The sequence below is a fragment of the Orcinus orca genome, chromosome 1, assembly GCF_937001465.1.
Source record: "Orcinus orca chromosome 1, mOrcOrc1.1, whole genome shotgun sequence".
Lineage (NCBI taxonomy): Eukaryota > Metazoa > Chordata > Mammalia > Artiodactyla > Delphinidae > Orcinus > Orcinus orca.
This window is the reverse complement of record NC_064559.1, coordinates 6153247-6166926: the sequence shown is the minus strand read 5'-3', so window position 1 is coordinate 6166926 and position 13680 is coordinate 6153247. Positions and strand designations below refer to the sequence as shown.

General features: G+C 47.0%; 1 protein-coding gene and 1 long non-coding RNA gene across 9 annotated transcripts in view; one reads left to right on the top strand and one right to left on the bottom strand.

Moving 5' to 3' along the window:
- Positions 1–13680, bottom strand: part of LOC125965237 (uncharacterized) — a 148934-nt gene that overhangs the window by 42535 nt on the left and 92719 nt on the right. The window lies entirely within an intron of this gene.
- LOC125965210 (uncharacterized) lies at positions 3736–10832 on the top strand. Of its 8 annotated transcripts, XR_007478857.1 has the most exons (5): positions 3736–4894; positions 4974–5065; positions 8920–8978; positions 9791–9942; positions 10046–10832. XR_007478857.1 is itself a non-coding variant. In XM_049713729.1 (4 exons), the coding sequence occupies exons 1-4, from the start codon at positions 4596–4598 to the stop codon at positions 9872–9874; spliced, it is 534 nt and encodes a 177-aa protein (XP_049569686.1). In that variant the 5' UTR covers positions 3736–4595; the 3' UTR covers positions 9875–10832. The 8 variants fall into 8 exon arrangements, 6 of the variants coding, with proteins under 6 accessions (XP_049569686.1, XP_049569703.1, XP_049569696.1 ...); XM_049713729.1 differs by having other exon boundaries at positions 9791–10832; XM_049713726.1 differs by lacking the exon at positions 8920–8978 and having other exon boundaries at positions 3740–4894; positions 4974–5168.

Sequence of the window (13680 nt, the reverse complement as noted above, 5' to 3'; positions counted from 1 at the left end):
ATAAGTCCTGAGAAAAGGTCAGAAAGGTGCTTCTAAATCCTGAAAATGATTTCATGGAGTTTAAGAGGCTCCCGTGTTGCGTAAAATACAGATTTAGTTGTGAAGCCATCCAAATAAATTCACTGGTTGAGCAAACTCGCCGCTGTGCCACGTTCCTCCTCTAGAGCCTTTGTTTGCCCCTTTGGCCTGTTGTCCATTCAGAAGACCCCAACTGGGTTCTTGCCAGTTACATGGGTTGGCACCAACCCACTGAAATTGCCATTCACTGGGTCAGAAAAGATGGTTGCAGCTGTTCCCATCTTGGTTGGGATCTTTATGGTAACCAGAGGTGTTTCAGCAGCTGTTTAGACTGTTAATGGGAAGTGGGTTAATACTTCTGTCCCTGCTTTTTTTTAACCTGGGAAGAAACTTAGTGCTTTTCAACACTATCACAAAGAAAGATGAAGATGAAAGAATGCACAAAACTCATAAATGCAGCCATGAAGTCACCTCCCATTATTCTGGGGTTACAGAAGGGACCCCTGGTCCCACTACTGCCCCCAGTAACCTGCTCTCCAATCAGCAGCTCTAGTGATCTTTGTAAAATATAAATCAGGTAATGTTTCTTCCTCTCCTTGGCTTAATAACCCCACAGTGGCTTTCCTGTACTTAGGATGAAATCCAAGACACTTAACCTGGTTGAGAAATCCTGTGGGATCTGGCCCTTTGCACTTGCTTTTCTCTCTCTTTTCCCACCAATTTATACACAATCTGCTGTCTCAGTGTCAATGCCTTTTCCTCGGAAATGCCGTCTCTTTCTCCTTTACCCACTGTCTAAGTTAAACCCCATTCTTCCTTTTTCTTATGGCATCCTTTGCTGGCTTCATACAGCTGCTCACCATTTGTGAGTCTATGTTTCTCATGTTAGTTTAACAACCTTCCCCCCACCAGACCGTAAGCTCCATGTTGGATTTGTGCCCACTCTGTTCTCCCGTGCAGTGTCTGGTTGTGATTTCATACTCAGAAATACTTGTTGAAGAAGTGATCGAATGCGTTGGTGCGTGGAGGGATTCCTGGGATTCCAGAGTCCTGGGGTTGGGGTGCTATTCAGGGCTGCGACGGCTCGGGAGAGCTATGGATATAAGGAAATGAGGGGCGTGAGGCCCAGGGATGTGTTAGTTACCTACAAACAGTGATAGAAACAGGAGGCCAATGGTGAGTGGGTGTTTAGGACCAGGGAACAAACGGTCAGACACCAAACAACTTGTCAAGAAAACAGATTCATGACACAAGTGACGCCCTTACAGCCAAGGCAGCTCCGATAGGTGGGGCAGGAACGGTGTGTTAGGGATAAGGTAGGAGACCACCGAAGCTCTGTGCGGAGTTTAGGGCAGCTCCCTGTGCCTTGGAACACAGCTCTGGAATCTGGAATCTGGATGAAAGGTCAGAGGGAGCCTTGTGGATATTGCTACCATTGGAGTCATAAGAGACTCTCCTTCCACTGAGCACCAGCATGTAAACCTGGCGTTCCAGGGAGCTACCTCCTCTACAGGTAATTTCAGGCACAGAGGATGGTCAGAGGCCATGGTTGCCCAGGAGCCCAGACTGACACCCAGTGCAGGGAGGGGAACACACCTTAAAGTCTTCTCAGAGGCCAACAGTGTGCACGAGCCGTGGTCGGGCACCTCCACATCTGGACTGCGGAGGCATCATGAGGTATTGGAAGGCTTTCGTAGGCAGAATAGTGGCCCCTTCCCAGCTGTGGTCAGACAGACATGTGACGACAGAAGCTGAGTCAGAGATGCAACACTGCTCACCTTGAAGACGTGTGGGCGACCTCTAGAAACTGCGAAAGGCAAGGAAAGGGATTCTCCCTCTGCCCAAAATATGACATCCAACTCAGGTGTTTATAGTCAGTTCATAGCTTCTCCCAGTCCTTTTTTTTTTTTTTTTTTTGTGGTATCCAGGCCTCTCACCACTGTAGCCTCTCCCGCCACGGAGCACAGGCTCCAGACATGCAGGCTCAGTGGCCATGGCTCACAGGCCCAGCTGCCCCGCGACATGCGGGACCCCCCCGGACCGGGTCATGAACCCGTGTCCCCTGCATCGGCAGGCGGACTCCCAACCACTGCACCACCAGGGAAGCCCCAGGTGACAATTTTAACATAAGTAAAGTTGCCTGGCGGTTGTAGTTGACATTCCCATTTTATCTGGTTTCCCGGTGTGGTAGACAGAATAATGAACGGCTTCCTGAGGACGTCCAACCCCTAGTCCGTGGAACCTGTGAACATCTTACCTTACGTGGCAGAGGGGAATTAAGGTGGCAGATGTGATTAAGGTTATTAATCAGCTGACTTTAAAATAGGGAGATTATTCTGGATTATCTGGGTGGGTCCTTGGAAGTAGAAGAGGGAGGCAGGAGCGTTGGTGTCAGAGGGATAAAATGTGGGGAGGACTCAACCAGACACTGCTGGCTGTGAAGATGAAGAGGGGTCATGAGGCAAGAAATACAGGAAAAGGCAAGGAAATGGATTCTCTCCTAGAGACTCAGAAAGGATTAGCCCAGCCAATGATTGATTTCCATCCAGTGAGACCTGAGTTGGTCTTCTAACCAAGAGAACTATAAGATAACAGATATGTGTAGTTTAAAGCTGCTAAATTTATGATAATTTGTTACAGTCATTAGAAAACTAATACAAAGACTCACCAGACCCAGTGTGGGTTAAAAATCTCAGCTCAGATATAGACAAGTGTTACCGAACCAGGTTCGTTTTGCCCAGCGCACAGAAAGCCAAAACACAGACACCGAGGTTTGCAGCAAAGAGAGGGTTTATTCGTGAGGCAGCCATGTGAGGAGACGGGAGAACACATCTCAAATTCACCTCCCCAGAGGCAAGGGTCTCGGAGTATTTATGGGACAAGAAATAGAGAAGCAGGGCAGACTGAGGCATTGGAAGCGAGGGAGAGGTGATTGGATAAAGGTGTGGTAATCATTCTTTGCGCTGTAACTAGGCTTCACACAGGCCTCTGCACATTCACAGGGGCGCCAAATGGACACTTGCACATGCCCAGTTGAAGCATCAGTGGTTCTACCCAGTCTCAACCAGCTCGGCTTCAACCAGCTAGACACTGCTGACTCCAACCTCCTAGAAAACAACAGAGGCAAACATCTTATTGTTTGGGCTACGTGTTGCTTGGAGGACGTGCAAGTCTTAAAACGACTTTGATTAGTGAAGGCAGGTGAAATTGGATTTGACTAACCATTACCCAGGGTTTCACAGGTGTCAAATCATATGTTATATGTCAATTATATGAGACCACAAGCAGTTCCACCTGGGAGATGAGACGGCGGGGCAGGGGTGAGGTGGAAGGCCAGAAGTTCCAATGATATTGTCTGCTGGGCTTAGGGGTGTAGATGTATTGATATATCCTGTAGGTCTTTACCTCTCCATTCTGCAAATATTTATTGAGGACTGTATTAGTTTCCTAGGGCTGCTGTAACAAATTACCACAAGTTTGGTGGTTTACAACAACAGAAATTTATTTTCTATAGTTCTAGAGGCCAGAGCTTGAAATCAAGGTGTCAGCAAGGCCACCCTCACTCCGAAGGCTATAGAGAAGAAGCCTTCCCACCTCTTCCAGCTTCTGAGGGCCCCAGTTATTTCTGGTGTGTGACAGCACAACGCGAACCTCCGTCTCCACATGGCCTTCTTTGTGCCTCCGTGTGTCATTTTCTGTCCCTTATAAGGAGACTCATTGGATTTGGGACCTACCCCAATCCAGTATGATTTCATCTCAATGCTTATCATAATTACATCTGCAAAGACTATTTCCAGATAAGATCACATTCTGAGGTCCTGGGTGGACATGAATTTTGAGGAGACCCTGCACAACCCAGCACAAGGATTGATTATGTCTCAGGCACCCTGCTAGGTTCTGGAGGAAGAACGTCCTTAAATAAGAAACTAAAGAAGCCAGCAAGCAAACTAGGGTTGTGATAAGTGCTCTAAAGGCCATGAGCAGGGGAATCCATGGGAATCAGTGTGGGTGGCAAGGAGGCCTTAGACAGGGTGGTCAGGAAAGTCCAGTCTGCAGAGAAGAGCTGAGCTCCAAAAGCCACGGAGGACCAGTCGCACAAAGGTGAGGAGGAGAGTGCGCACCTGAGGGACGGGAGGGGCAGAGGCCCTGGGAAGCAGAGGGGCTGGGCAAGTTCCCAGGGGAAGAAATCCAGTGAGACTGGGGCAGGGGGAGAGCGAAGGCAGTGACATGAACTGAGCTTGTCTAGAGCAACCTTTAAGAATTTGGAGTAGGAGTGAAGATATTAGACTACATGTCTGAAGGTTCCCTCTTGCGGTGGCCTGGAGGATGGGGGGTGGGAGGTAGGCAGGGAGATAAAACAGGACATTACTGCAGGCTTCCTGGAGAAAAGATGCTGAGAGCCTGGGCAGTTCACGTGTACCCAGGGATGGGGCCGGGCGGCTGGGAGAGGCACCTGGTGGAAGAATGGACAGGACTGAGCTGGTGAATAGACTTGGGGTAAGGGAGGACCCCAAGAGGTCTTCCAGAACAGGGTTTTGATGACTGGGTAAAAACCAGTGCCATTTACTGCAAGGGAAATGCAGGAGAGAAAATGCCCAGTCAGTCACTTGGGACAGCTCGGAAAACACTGGGCATGGGGCCAAGTAGGCCACCAGGGAGCTGCCACCCTGCACAGTCCTCCTCCGGGAGCGTGCTGCCCACACCTACCTCAGGTCCAGGCAGGTCGGGACACCACTGCGCCCTTTGTGGATGGCTGTTCTTTGCTCTCCGTGGGGCCCAGAGCGGGGAGACAGAGGGAGCCCAATCGCTTGCCAACCATGACCAGGCAGTGCCCGTCGTCTGTCGGATGTTTAGAATTATGGACAAGAGACTCCAGGTCCCTCTGAGGTTCTCTAGAGGGAGGGAGGGAGGCCACAGCCATGTTCCTTCATGCAGAATCTTGTTTATTTCTCCAGACAGCCCTTTCAGGTAGCTGGTGTGATTCCCATTTTGAGAGACAAGGAAATATTTGAAGAAGGTAAACATCCTGATCAAGCTCACACAGCCAGTAAGTTGCAGAGCCAAGACCCAAGCTTAAGTTTCCTGATCTGGGCAACTCTCTTCTCTTTCCATGGCCCTTTGTCACTGGAGAAGGGCACCGTGGAAAACAGGTATCAAAGTCCAGGGGGTGCTGGGTGGTTCAGGGTGAACACTGACACAGGCCTGTTTCCATTAGGTCAGTTTGATGCAAAAGGATGTCAGTCTGTTTCAGAGACCTTGCTTCTTCCATGAGGATTGGTTTCAAGAGGGTTGGGTGTAAGGGAGCTCTTTCTGGAGTGCTCGTAGGATGTTTTTTGAAAGACCTTCTTACACTGCCCCTCTTTTATTCTGCTTCCAGGCAGAATCAAATCAGGCACGGAATCAAATTGATCACATTCATGAATTCATAGAATGAAAGGGATTGTCCTTACAAGACTCTTCTGTGTTTAATTAGTTACTATTTTCTCCCTTAGTCCCCCAGCTGCAATCCCATTACCCTCCTCCTTCCCTGCCCCTCTTTGCATACCTAGACATATATTTACTGCAACTCCTTCCACTCCCCCTTCCACCACACCCACGTATGGAGACATCCTTGATAATATATATACAGTGTTGTTATTGTTGTTTTTTTAATTATATATATTTAAGGTGTATGTGGTGGGGTTTTTTTGGTTTTTTTTTTGATGTTGGGGGTAGGAGTTTATCAATTCATTTATTCATTTTTGCTGTGTTGGGTCTTCATTTCTGTGCGAGGGCTTTCTCTAGTTGTGGCAAGCGGGGGCCCCACTTCATCGCGGTGCGCGTACCTCTCACCATCGCTGCCTCTCTTGTTGCGGAGCACAGGCTCCAGACGCGCAGGCTCAGTAGTCGTGGCTCACGGGCCTAGTTGCTCCGCGGCATACGGGATCCTCCCAGACCAGGGCTTGAACCCGTGTCCCCTGCATTAGCAGGCAGATTCCCAACCACTGCACCACCAGGGAAGCCCTACAGTGTTGTTTTGTATGCTGTTTTAAAACTCTTATAAATATTGTACTATAAATATTCTGTTTCTTACATTTTGGGCTTAACATTATGATTTTGAGATTTATACATGTTTTATGTAGTCTGGGTAATTTCTTCTGTCTACTGCAAAGTATTTCACCAAATACGTACAACATATGTTGCTTGTTCATTTCCCTGGGAAGGGGCCCTAGGTTGCTTCCAACTCCGTGACACATCCAGCTCTGTATGAACCTCTTTATACATATTTCTTTGTGAACTTGTGATGATTTCTCCAGCGTATAAACTCAAGGCTGGCTTTCCTGGGTTCTAGGGATACACATAGAAAACACCCTTCAAAATGGCTCACCAGCAACCTTTGAACCAACAATGCTCAAAGGTCACGTTTCCCCACACCCTTGCCAGCATTTGATATTGTCCAACTCTCTAATTTTTGCCAACTTGATGAACATGAAGGGGCATTTTGTTAACTCAGTATGATTCTCCCAAAATCCTAATGGCCATAATCATCTTCGCTAGGACTGAAGGGAACGTAATTAATGTATCAAGTGCCGTGCTAACTGAATTTCTATTATATGTACCGTATAGCCTTTCTTTCCCTGACTTAAGTTCATAAGTGCATGATAAAAGTGCCTGCTTCACAGTGTTGTTGTGAGGCTGATCTAAGGGTCTGGCCCATAGTGCTCAATAGAGGCAAGTTATTCTTACTGTCATAATTACTGTGAATATAAAGTAATTGGCACAGTGTTTGGTACACGGCATTCCAGTAGAGTTTAGGCTCCATCAGAAAAGGAATTTTGTGTCTCTTGTGCACAGCTGTATCTCCAGTACCTAGAAGAGTGTTTGGCCCACAGTTAGTGCTCAATAAGAATTTATTAAATGAATAAAAAAATAACTGTTAGCTTCTATAACGATGGTGATGATGCATATAAAGTAACTAGCACAGTGGATGGAACATAGGCCTCAATAAGTTTTAGCTAAGGCATGTTAGCTCTTATTATCATTAACTCATGCCACAAAGACCCCATGTTGGGACTTCCCTGGTGGTCCAGTGGTGAAGAACCTGCCTTCCAATTCAGGGGACATGGGTTTGATCCCTGGTTGGGGAACTAAGATCCCACATGCCACGGGGCAACTAAGCCTGCATGCCACAATTATTGAGCTCGGAGGCCTCAACAAGAGAGCCTACGTGCTGCAAACTACAGAGCCCAGTGCGCTGGAGCCTGTGCGCTACAACTAAAGAGAGAAAACCTGCATGCCACAACTAGAGAGAAGCCCGCGGGTTGCAACGAAGGATTCCATGTGCCGCAACTAAGACCCAACGCAGCCAAAAAAATAAATTAAATAAATAAGTATTAGAAAACAAACAAACAAAGACCCCATATCTTTGCTGTTGCCTTATTCACAGGAAGGAATTAGGCCACTGATTCTCAAAATTGCTTGCACTCTGGGATCATCTGGGGAGATGTAAAAGTAAGTGTTAGCTGGTCAGTCTCCCAATATACAACCCACCTCTTGTCTCTCATCACAAAATACTAATTAATTTACAAAAGGAAAAAGAGTACTTTTACAGTAGAGAAGGCTGGCAGACACCATCTTAATTAAGTGATCAAAGTGGATGCCATCAGTAACACGACAAATAAACATAGTGGGCCACCCAACAGGATGCAATGAGAACATAGCATCGTTTCTGTGATATTCTTGTCAAAGATGAATAAACTAAATCCCCTCATAAGGAAATGTTGAACAAACCCAAATTGAGGGACATTCTACAAAATAATCTTCAAAAGTGTCAAGGTCTTAAAGTCAAGGAAAGGCTGAGGAACTTTCCAGACTGAGGGAGACTAAAGCCACCTGACCGATAACTGCAACTCATGATTCTGAATTGGATCCTTATCTGTAAAGAATGTTATTAGGACGATTAGTGAAACTTGAAATCTGAGGATTAGTTAGTAGAGATATAACAATGTTAATTTCCTGATTTGTGGTTTTTTATTGAGGTTATATAGGAGAATGTCTTTGTTTGGGGGAAATAGACACTAAAATGTTTGGGGAAGGTGGCACACTAGGTTGGCAAATTACTCTCAGTTGGTTCAGGAAAGAGTTTTTTTGTATTGTGTGTGTACCTTAGGCAGTTTGGGCTGCTATAACAAGATGCCACAGACTTGGCAGCTTAAACAACAGAAATCTGTTTCTCACAGTTCTGGAGGCTGGAAGTCCAAGGTCAGGGTGCCCGCATGGTTGGGTTCTTCGCGAAGGCCTGCTTTCTGGTTTGCAGGTGGCTGTATCATCACGTGGCAGAGAACAGAGAGAGGAAGCAAGTCCACGCGCCTCTTCTTATAAGGGCACTAATCCCATTCCTAAAGCTCCACCCTCATGACCTAATTACTCCAAAGGCCCCTCCTCCTGATACCATCACATTGTGGGTTAGGGTTTCAACAGATGAATTTTGGGGGACACATTCAGTCCATAGCTATTTCCAACTTTTTTGTACATTTGTACTTGTTTGAAAAAAAATTATTAAAAATTCTGGTTGGGTTCAATTTAAAGCTGATTTAATTGGTATGGGGTATAGACTGGTCTGCAAGTTTTAAAACGTCTCCCCAGTCGTCTTATGTGTTGCCAAGTTTGAAATGACTAAGTTAGATCTTTTCTGCAAGATGATCAGTTAATTTTCTGTGATGAATTATTTCCCATTTTCTGAAAGCCTTGCACTGGGCAGTGTTTCCAGAGGGTGGTGGGCCATCACCATCCCTCCCCGTAAGCTCAGGAAAAGGCCAACCTTTGTGAAATGGGTGAGGGTGAGTTTCTCTCTTGGGCATGTAAGTGCCAAGGGCTAGCCAGGACTGCCTCTATTGACCAGCAACACCTTGACTCCTGCAGTTGACTGCCCCACATCATGGAGAGTATCTCAGAGGATGGCTGTCAGAGTCACTTGTCAGGTGAGACTGGGGTTCAAGTCGTGGCTTCACCCTTCACTGGCTGGGTGACATGGCTTATTCACTTCAGTTCACAAGCCTTAGATTCATCCCGCATACCTCTTCATAGGATTCTTGTGAGGATTAAATGAAGTCATTAGGGCATGAAAATCACCTAGCACAGTGCCCAGAATGGAATAAGCATTCAATTCATGCTAGCTATGTAATATAATATAAGTATAATGTAAGAAATTTTCTGATTTCCTGAAAATATTAATATTACCAAGAGTTTTGAGTGTGTGTGTGTGTGTGTGTGTGTGTGTGTGTGTCCTGGGAGATGTTGCAGGCCAAGAAGGAGAATAGCGTGCTGACAGCTACATCAGTTAAGAGAGCTAAGACCCCAAGTGGGTGGGAATAACCTTGCCATCTGTCCTTCCCTCCCTGCGGGCAGGCCTGGCAAACTCTTGAGAGGTGAGTGTGGGTCCCAACATGGGGGTTAACTGTGCCCAAACTCCCTTTGGCTACAATCTCTTCATGACCCCAGCAGTGGAGAAAATCCCTGCTCTCAGGAGGTTTAAGATCCAGAGGGAAGTGGTGAAATTAGTGGAGAAAAGAGGGCAGCAATGGCAGGAAGAAGCCCCCAGGACCGTCTAATCCGCCTTTTCATCTGAAGGTTTTGAAGGGCAGAGAGAGTCCACTTCTGACGCTGTGTCTTTGGCTTGGATCTTGCTAGGAGAGAGCTGCAGAGAACAGTTGTTTGAAGGGGAAAGGAGGTTAATTGTTTTAACTTGAGCAGAGCAAACTTGGAAAGTGAGAAATCCTCCCTCTTCCAACAGGCCGCTGGTCCAAAACCACACCTGGCCTCGCATCCTTCTAATGATAATCCCCACAGAGTTCCAGGTGTTGAGCCCAGTGACTGATGGTGAGCCCTGCCGAGTTCAGAGGGACAAGATGGAGGCTATATATAAATCCAACAAAGTTTCAGAAGGTAAAAGACGCATGACCGATTATGAAAGCTTATATTGCTCTGGGAGAGTGCCGAAGCTTTATTTCTGCCCTGGCTGATATGTTGTTCTGTTCCCTCTTGGAAGACAAGGCAGTCTCTAGGCCACAGTTCCCCATCTGTGAAATGGGGTGAGATTATCCACCCTGTGGGACTCATCCTGCGTGAGGCACTTTTGAAGGCTCCAGAGCACGACAGCAGGATGCGCTCTGAAGAGCTAGTGCCAGTATTCCCAATGGCAAAGGCATCAGGGCCAGCTGACGCCTCAGGAGGCGTCTGAGAGACCAGCGGGGGACAGCTGGTGGCGGGCCACACCTGCGAGCCTGGTGAGGGTTGCCAGGAGGACTGCACGATGGCAGCAGCTGTGGGGCGAGGTCAGCGGAGAGCCCAGGCAGGAGTCGGGCAAGACGGGGCCTCTTGGAAGGTGGTGGCTGGCATCCGGCTCTCCTCCCAGGCTCTGTTGCCATCACCGAGCCACACACATCGACGGGAGGAGGCCAGCACTTGATGATGCCAGCAGGGAGGAAACTCGGAAAAGTCGAGAAAGGTGAACGCAGAGCCACTCCACAAGATCCAGGCTCTAGAATTGAGATATGCCCTCTTAGAGCTGATGGTCTGGGGCCAAGCACAGGCTCTCCAGAAGGGTGAGGGCTAAGACATCACCTTTCCTAATCCCTTTATTTTATACAGGTGGGAACTCAGGCTCAGAGAGTATTGGTGGCTTGCCCAAAGCCTCACAGCTAAATAGCAACAGAACAACCAGTCATTTCCTACGTGTTTCCTCTTTTCAGTATAACTTAGTCTCCCTAAATGGTTCAGCATATGCCAAACTTTTGGAATTTTCTTTCTCCCCAATAAAGGTAACTTCGAGAGGTGCTGTGGCCTGGTGGATAGAGTAGAACTGGTGAGTGGAACTCTGGTCTTTCGGGTCCTTGCTTGTACTCTGCTCCTAATCAGAAGATGGTCTTAGAGATGGCATTTAGGGCCATAATTGAAAGCTTGGCTTAACTCAAAGTCTCCCCCAGTGCCTTGGGGGTGGGAGGTGGGCGGTGCACCCACCCTGGAGGAGCCCTGACCCTGAGCAGGGAGGTGGTGTGTTAGTTCTGGCACACAGCCAGGCATGGTGACGGCTGTGGTTAACATAGTCCTGAGTGTGCCTTTCAGGTAACTACCCTTCAGCCCAGTCTCTGGACGCACATTTCATAAGCAAAACAAGGCGACCTTCCAGGGAGCCCATGGGCTGTAATTAGTCTTCCTTCAACCTCAAGGCCCCATTGGCAGCCACTGCCCCATGATGGGCATCGTCAGGAGCTGTGGTGACAAGCCTGGTGGTAGGAGTGGTGGCAGCTCGGCCTAGTATGACCAGAGCAACCAGGCCGGGGGGCACCTAACCAGCCCACAACAGCAAAGGCCCCTCTTGAAGGGGAGGGTCCCTCAAGTTCACTGAATTATCAGTCCACAGCCTCGGAGGGATCCCGTGTGTTGCTTCTCACCTGTGGTCGGATGATCTGGAGTAAGTCGCTTTACACCTGAGCTTCAGTTCCCCAAACTGCAAAATGGGCAATAACATCATAGACTAATGGGGGTCATTGTAAGAACTCAATGAGGTAACATGACAACAATACCTAGAATAGTCCCAGAATCTCAGGAGTCACTCAACAAGTGATATTTCCTTCCATTTCCCTCTTAACGTTAAATATCATTGACACTGTCACCCACGCTCTTGGTTGTCTTCCATTTGGGCAAATAAGCACATCGAACACACATACACATACACACACACACTCTGTCTCTTTCTGTTGAGAAAGAACCCTAGCTTGTCAGTGCTTACAGGCACTGTGGAAATGTCCAGCACAGAGCTCTCATCACACAGGTGAGGGGCTGGTGCCCTGAGAGACAGCGTGGCTTGGCCAGGGTTGTGCGGGCACAAGTTGCATAGCTTATACTTCCTGCTAAGTCACGTCATGTTCTCCAACTTAGTTGTGGGATGTTTTGAGACTGCAAGCTGATGGCAAGAAGATGAGCTTTGTCTCTTAGATACCAGGGCCAGGGACGTGACACACTGCTGATGCATTAACTGGCTGACCCAGAATGTCTCATAGAACTTCTTCCTCAAATATTTTTGAGATGGTAACATGTCATCCTGGCTTTGTGCTACTCAACCTGGCAGCAGAGGGATTTGAAATTATTCTATTACAATCTTCTCTGTATGACGATGAGGTTTCCTCAATTTTGTGCAGTTAGTGGGACAGGGGGCAGTAGTCAAGGTCTTGGAGAATTTGTCCTTGCTTACACAAGGTAATTCATGTAGGACACAGAAAGGTGGTACCATCACACACAAGCACACGGTCGCACATATGTGCACACGCATGTTCTCTCCAGCATGATTGCCAGCACATCTATCATCTAGCTGTCACCTCTTTAACTTGGTAAAAGAGAATACACAAAAGTGAAATAAGAAGAAATCATCTGCTAGTTCAAAGCCCATTTCCTATCTCTTCCCTCTGTTTTTTTCCTCTTTTCAGTCTTTTTTTTTTTTTTCTGACAACACTGAAGATTCCCTAAAAGTGGTTAGATCCCTTCTCATCTCTGCTAAACGAATGCTGTCTCTACCTAAACCAGTAAAAATAAATCAAGACCAAACATCACTTAAGGGCACGTCCCTCTCGCTCATCTCTCCTGTGTCTGCCAAGTAAACCACTCAACACAAACTCCACTCCCATGCTTCAAAAGTGATGATGATTTTTCCTGATGATGACATTATTTTGCTCATTATGGAGAATTTGAAAATCATGTATAAATAAAACAAAGAAAAGACAAGTCACTTATAATCCCACAAACTCTGAAACAATCTGTATTAAAATTTTAGTCTTTTTTCCTTCAAAGATCACTTATTAAAACAAAACACGGGGACTTTCCTGGTGGTTCAGTGGATAAGACTCTGTGCTGCCAATGCATGGGGCCCAGGTTTGATCCCTGGTCGGGGAACTAGATCCCGCACGCATGTCGTAACTAAGAAGTTCTCATGCCGCAACTAAGAGTCTGAGTGCAGCAAGTAAGACCTGGTGCAGCCTAAATAAATAAATAAATAAAAATCTTAAAACAAAACAAAACAAAACGCAAACTCGAACTAATACCAACAATAACATTTTGCATTTTTTTGTTTTCTGACATTAGAGCAGGAGCTTCTCCATGTCATTAAATAGACTTTGAAAACATAATTTTTAATGGTTGCAAATTATTTCCTCATTTAGCTCTCCCTCTACTTCTTTAACCAGATTCCTATAGTTGCACATTCAGGTTTCCAACTTTCCAATATTATATGTAATTCTGTGATTATCATCCATGCACACAAATTCCTACCCACATCTCAGACATCAACTGAGACTGAACAGGTGAAATGGTCTGAAAACTGCCAATTCTGAAGCTGGTGGAAGCCGAAGACATCTTCAAGGTTGCTGCTAATTGGTGGGGGCCTGGGTCCCCTGGCCTCCTCTTCCCTGGGTCTGGCCTTCCCCCTGGGCTGCCTTGGTCCTGGACCACATTTACCCTGACAAGGGACTCAGATCCTTCTCTGGTTTTCACAAGAGAAAATCATTCACACGAAACAGTGATGTGTTTAGAAGCCATTGCTGAAGATTGTGGGGGTCCCTGATGGTGCCACTTGGTGGTCCTTTCCCTCCTTCCCTGTTCTGTTCATCCTGGCCCAGTCCTTCCCTTCTG

Coding starts and splice junctions, on each gene's coding strand:
- LOC125965210 (XM_049713717.1), top strand. CDS start 4,596: ATGCAGGAGAGAAAATGCCCAGTCAGTCACTTGGGACAGCTCGGAAAA. Junction 4,895..4,973: donor TTATGGACAAGAGACTCCAG/GTCCCTCTGAGG, acceptor TTATTTCTCCAG/ACAGCCCTTTCAGGTAGCTG. Junction 5,169..9,790: donor AAGGGCACCGTGGAAAACAG/GTATCAAAGTCC, acceptor CTCTTCCAACAG/GCCGCTGGTCCAAAACCACA.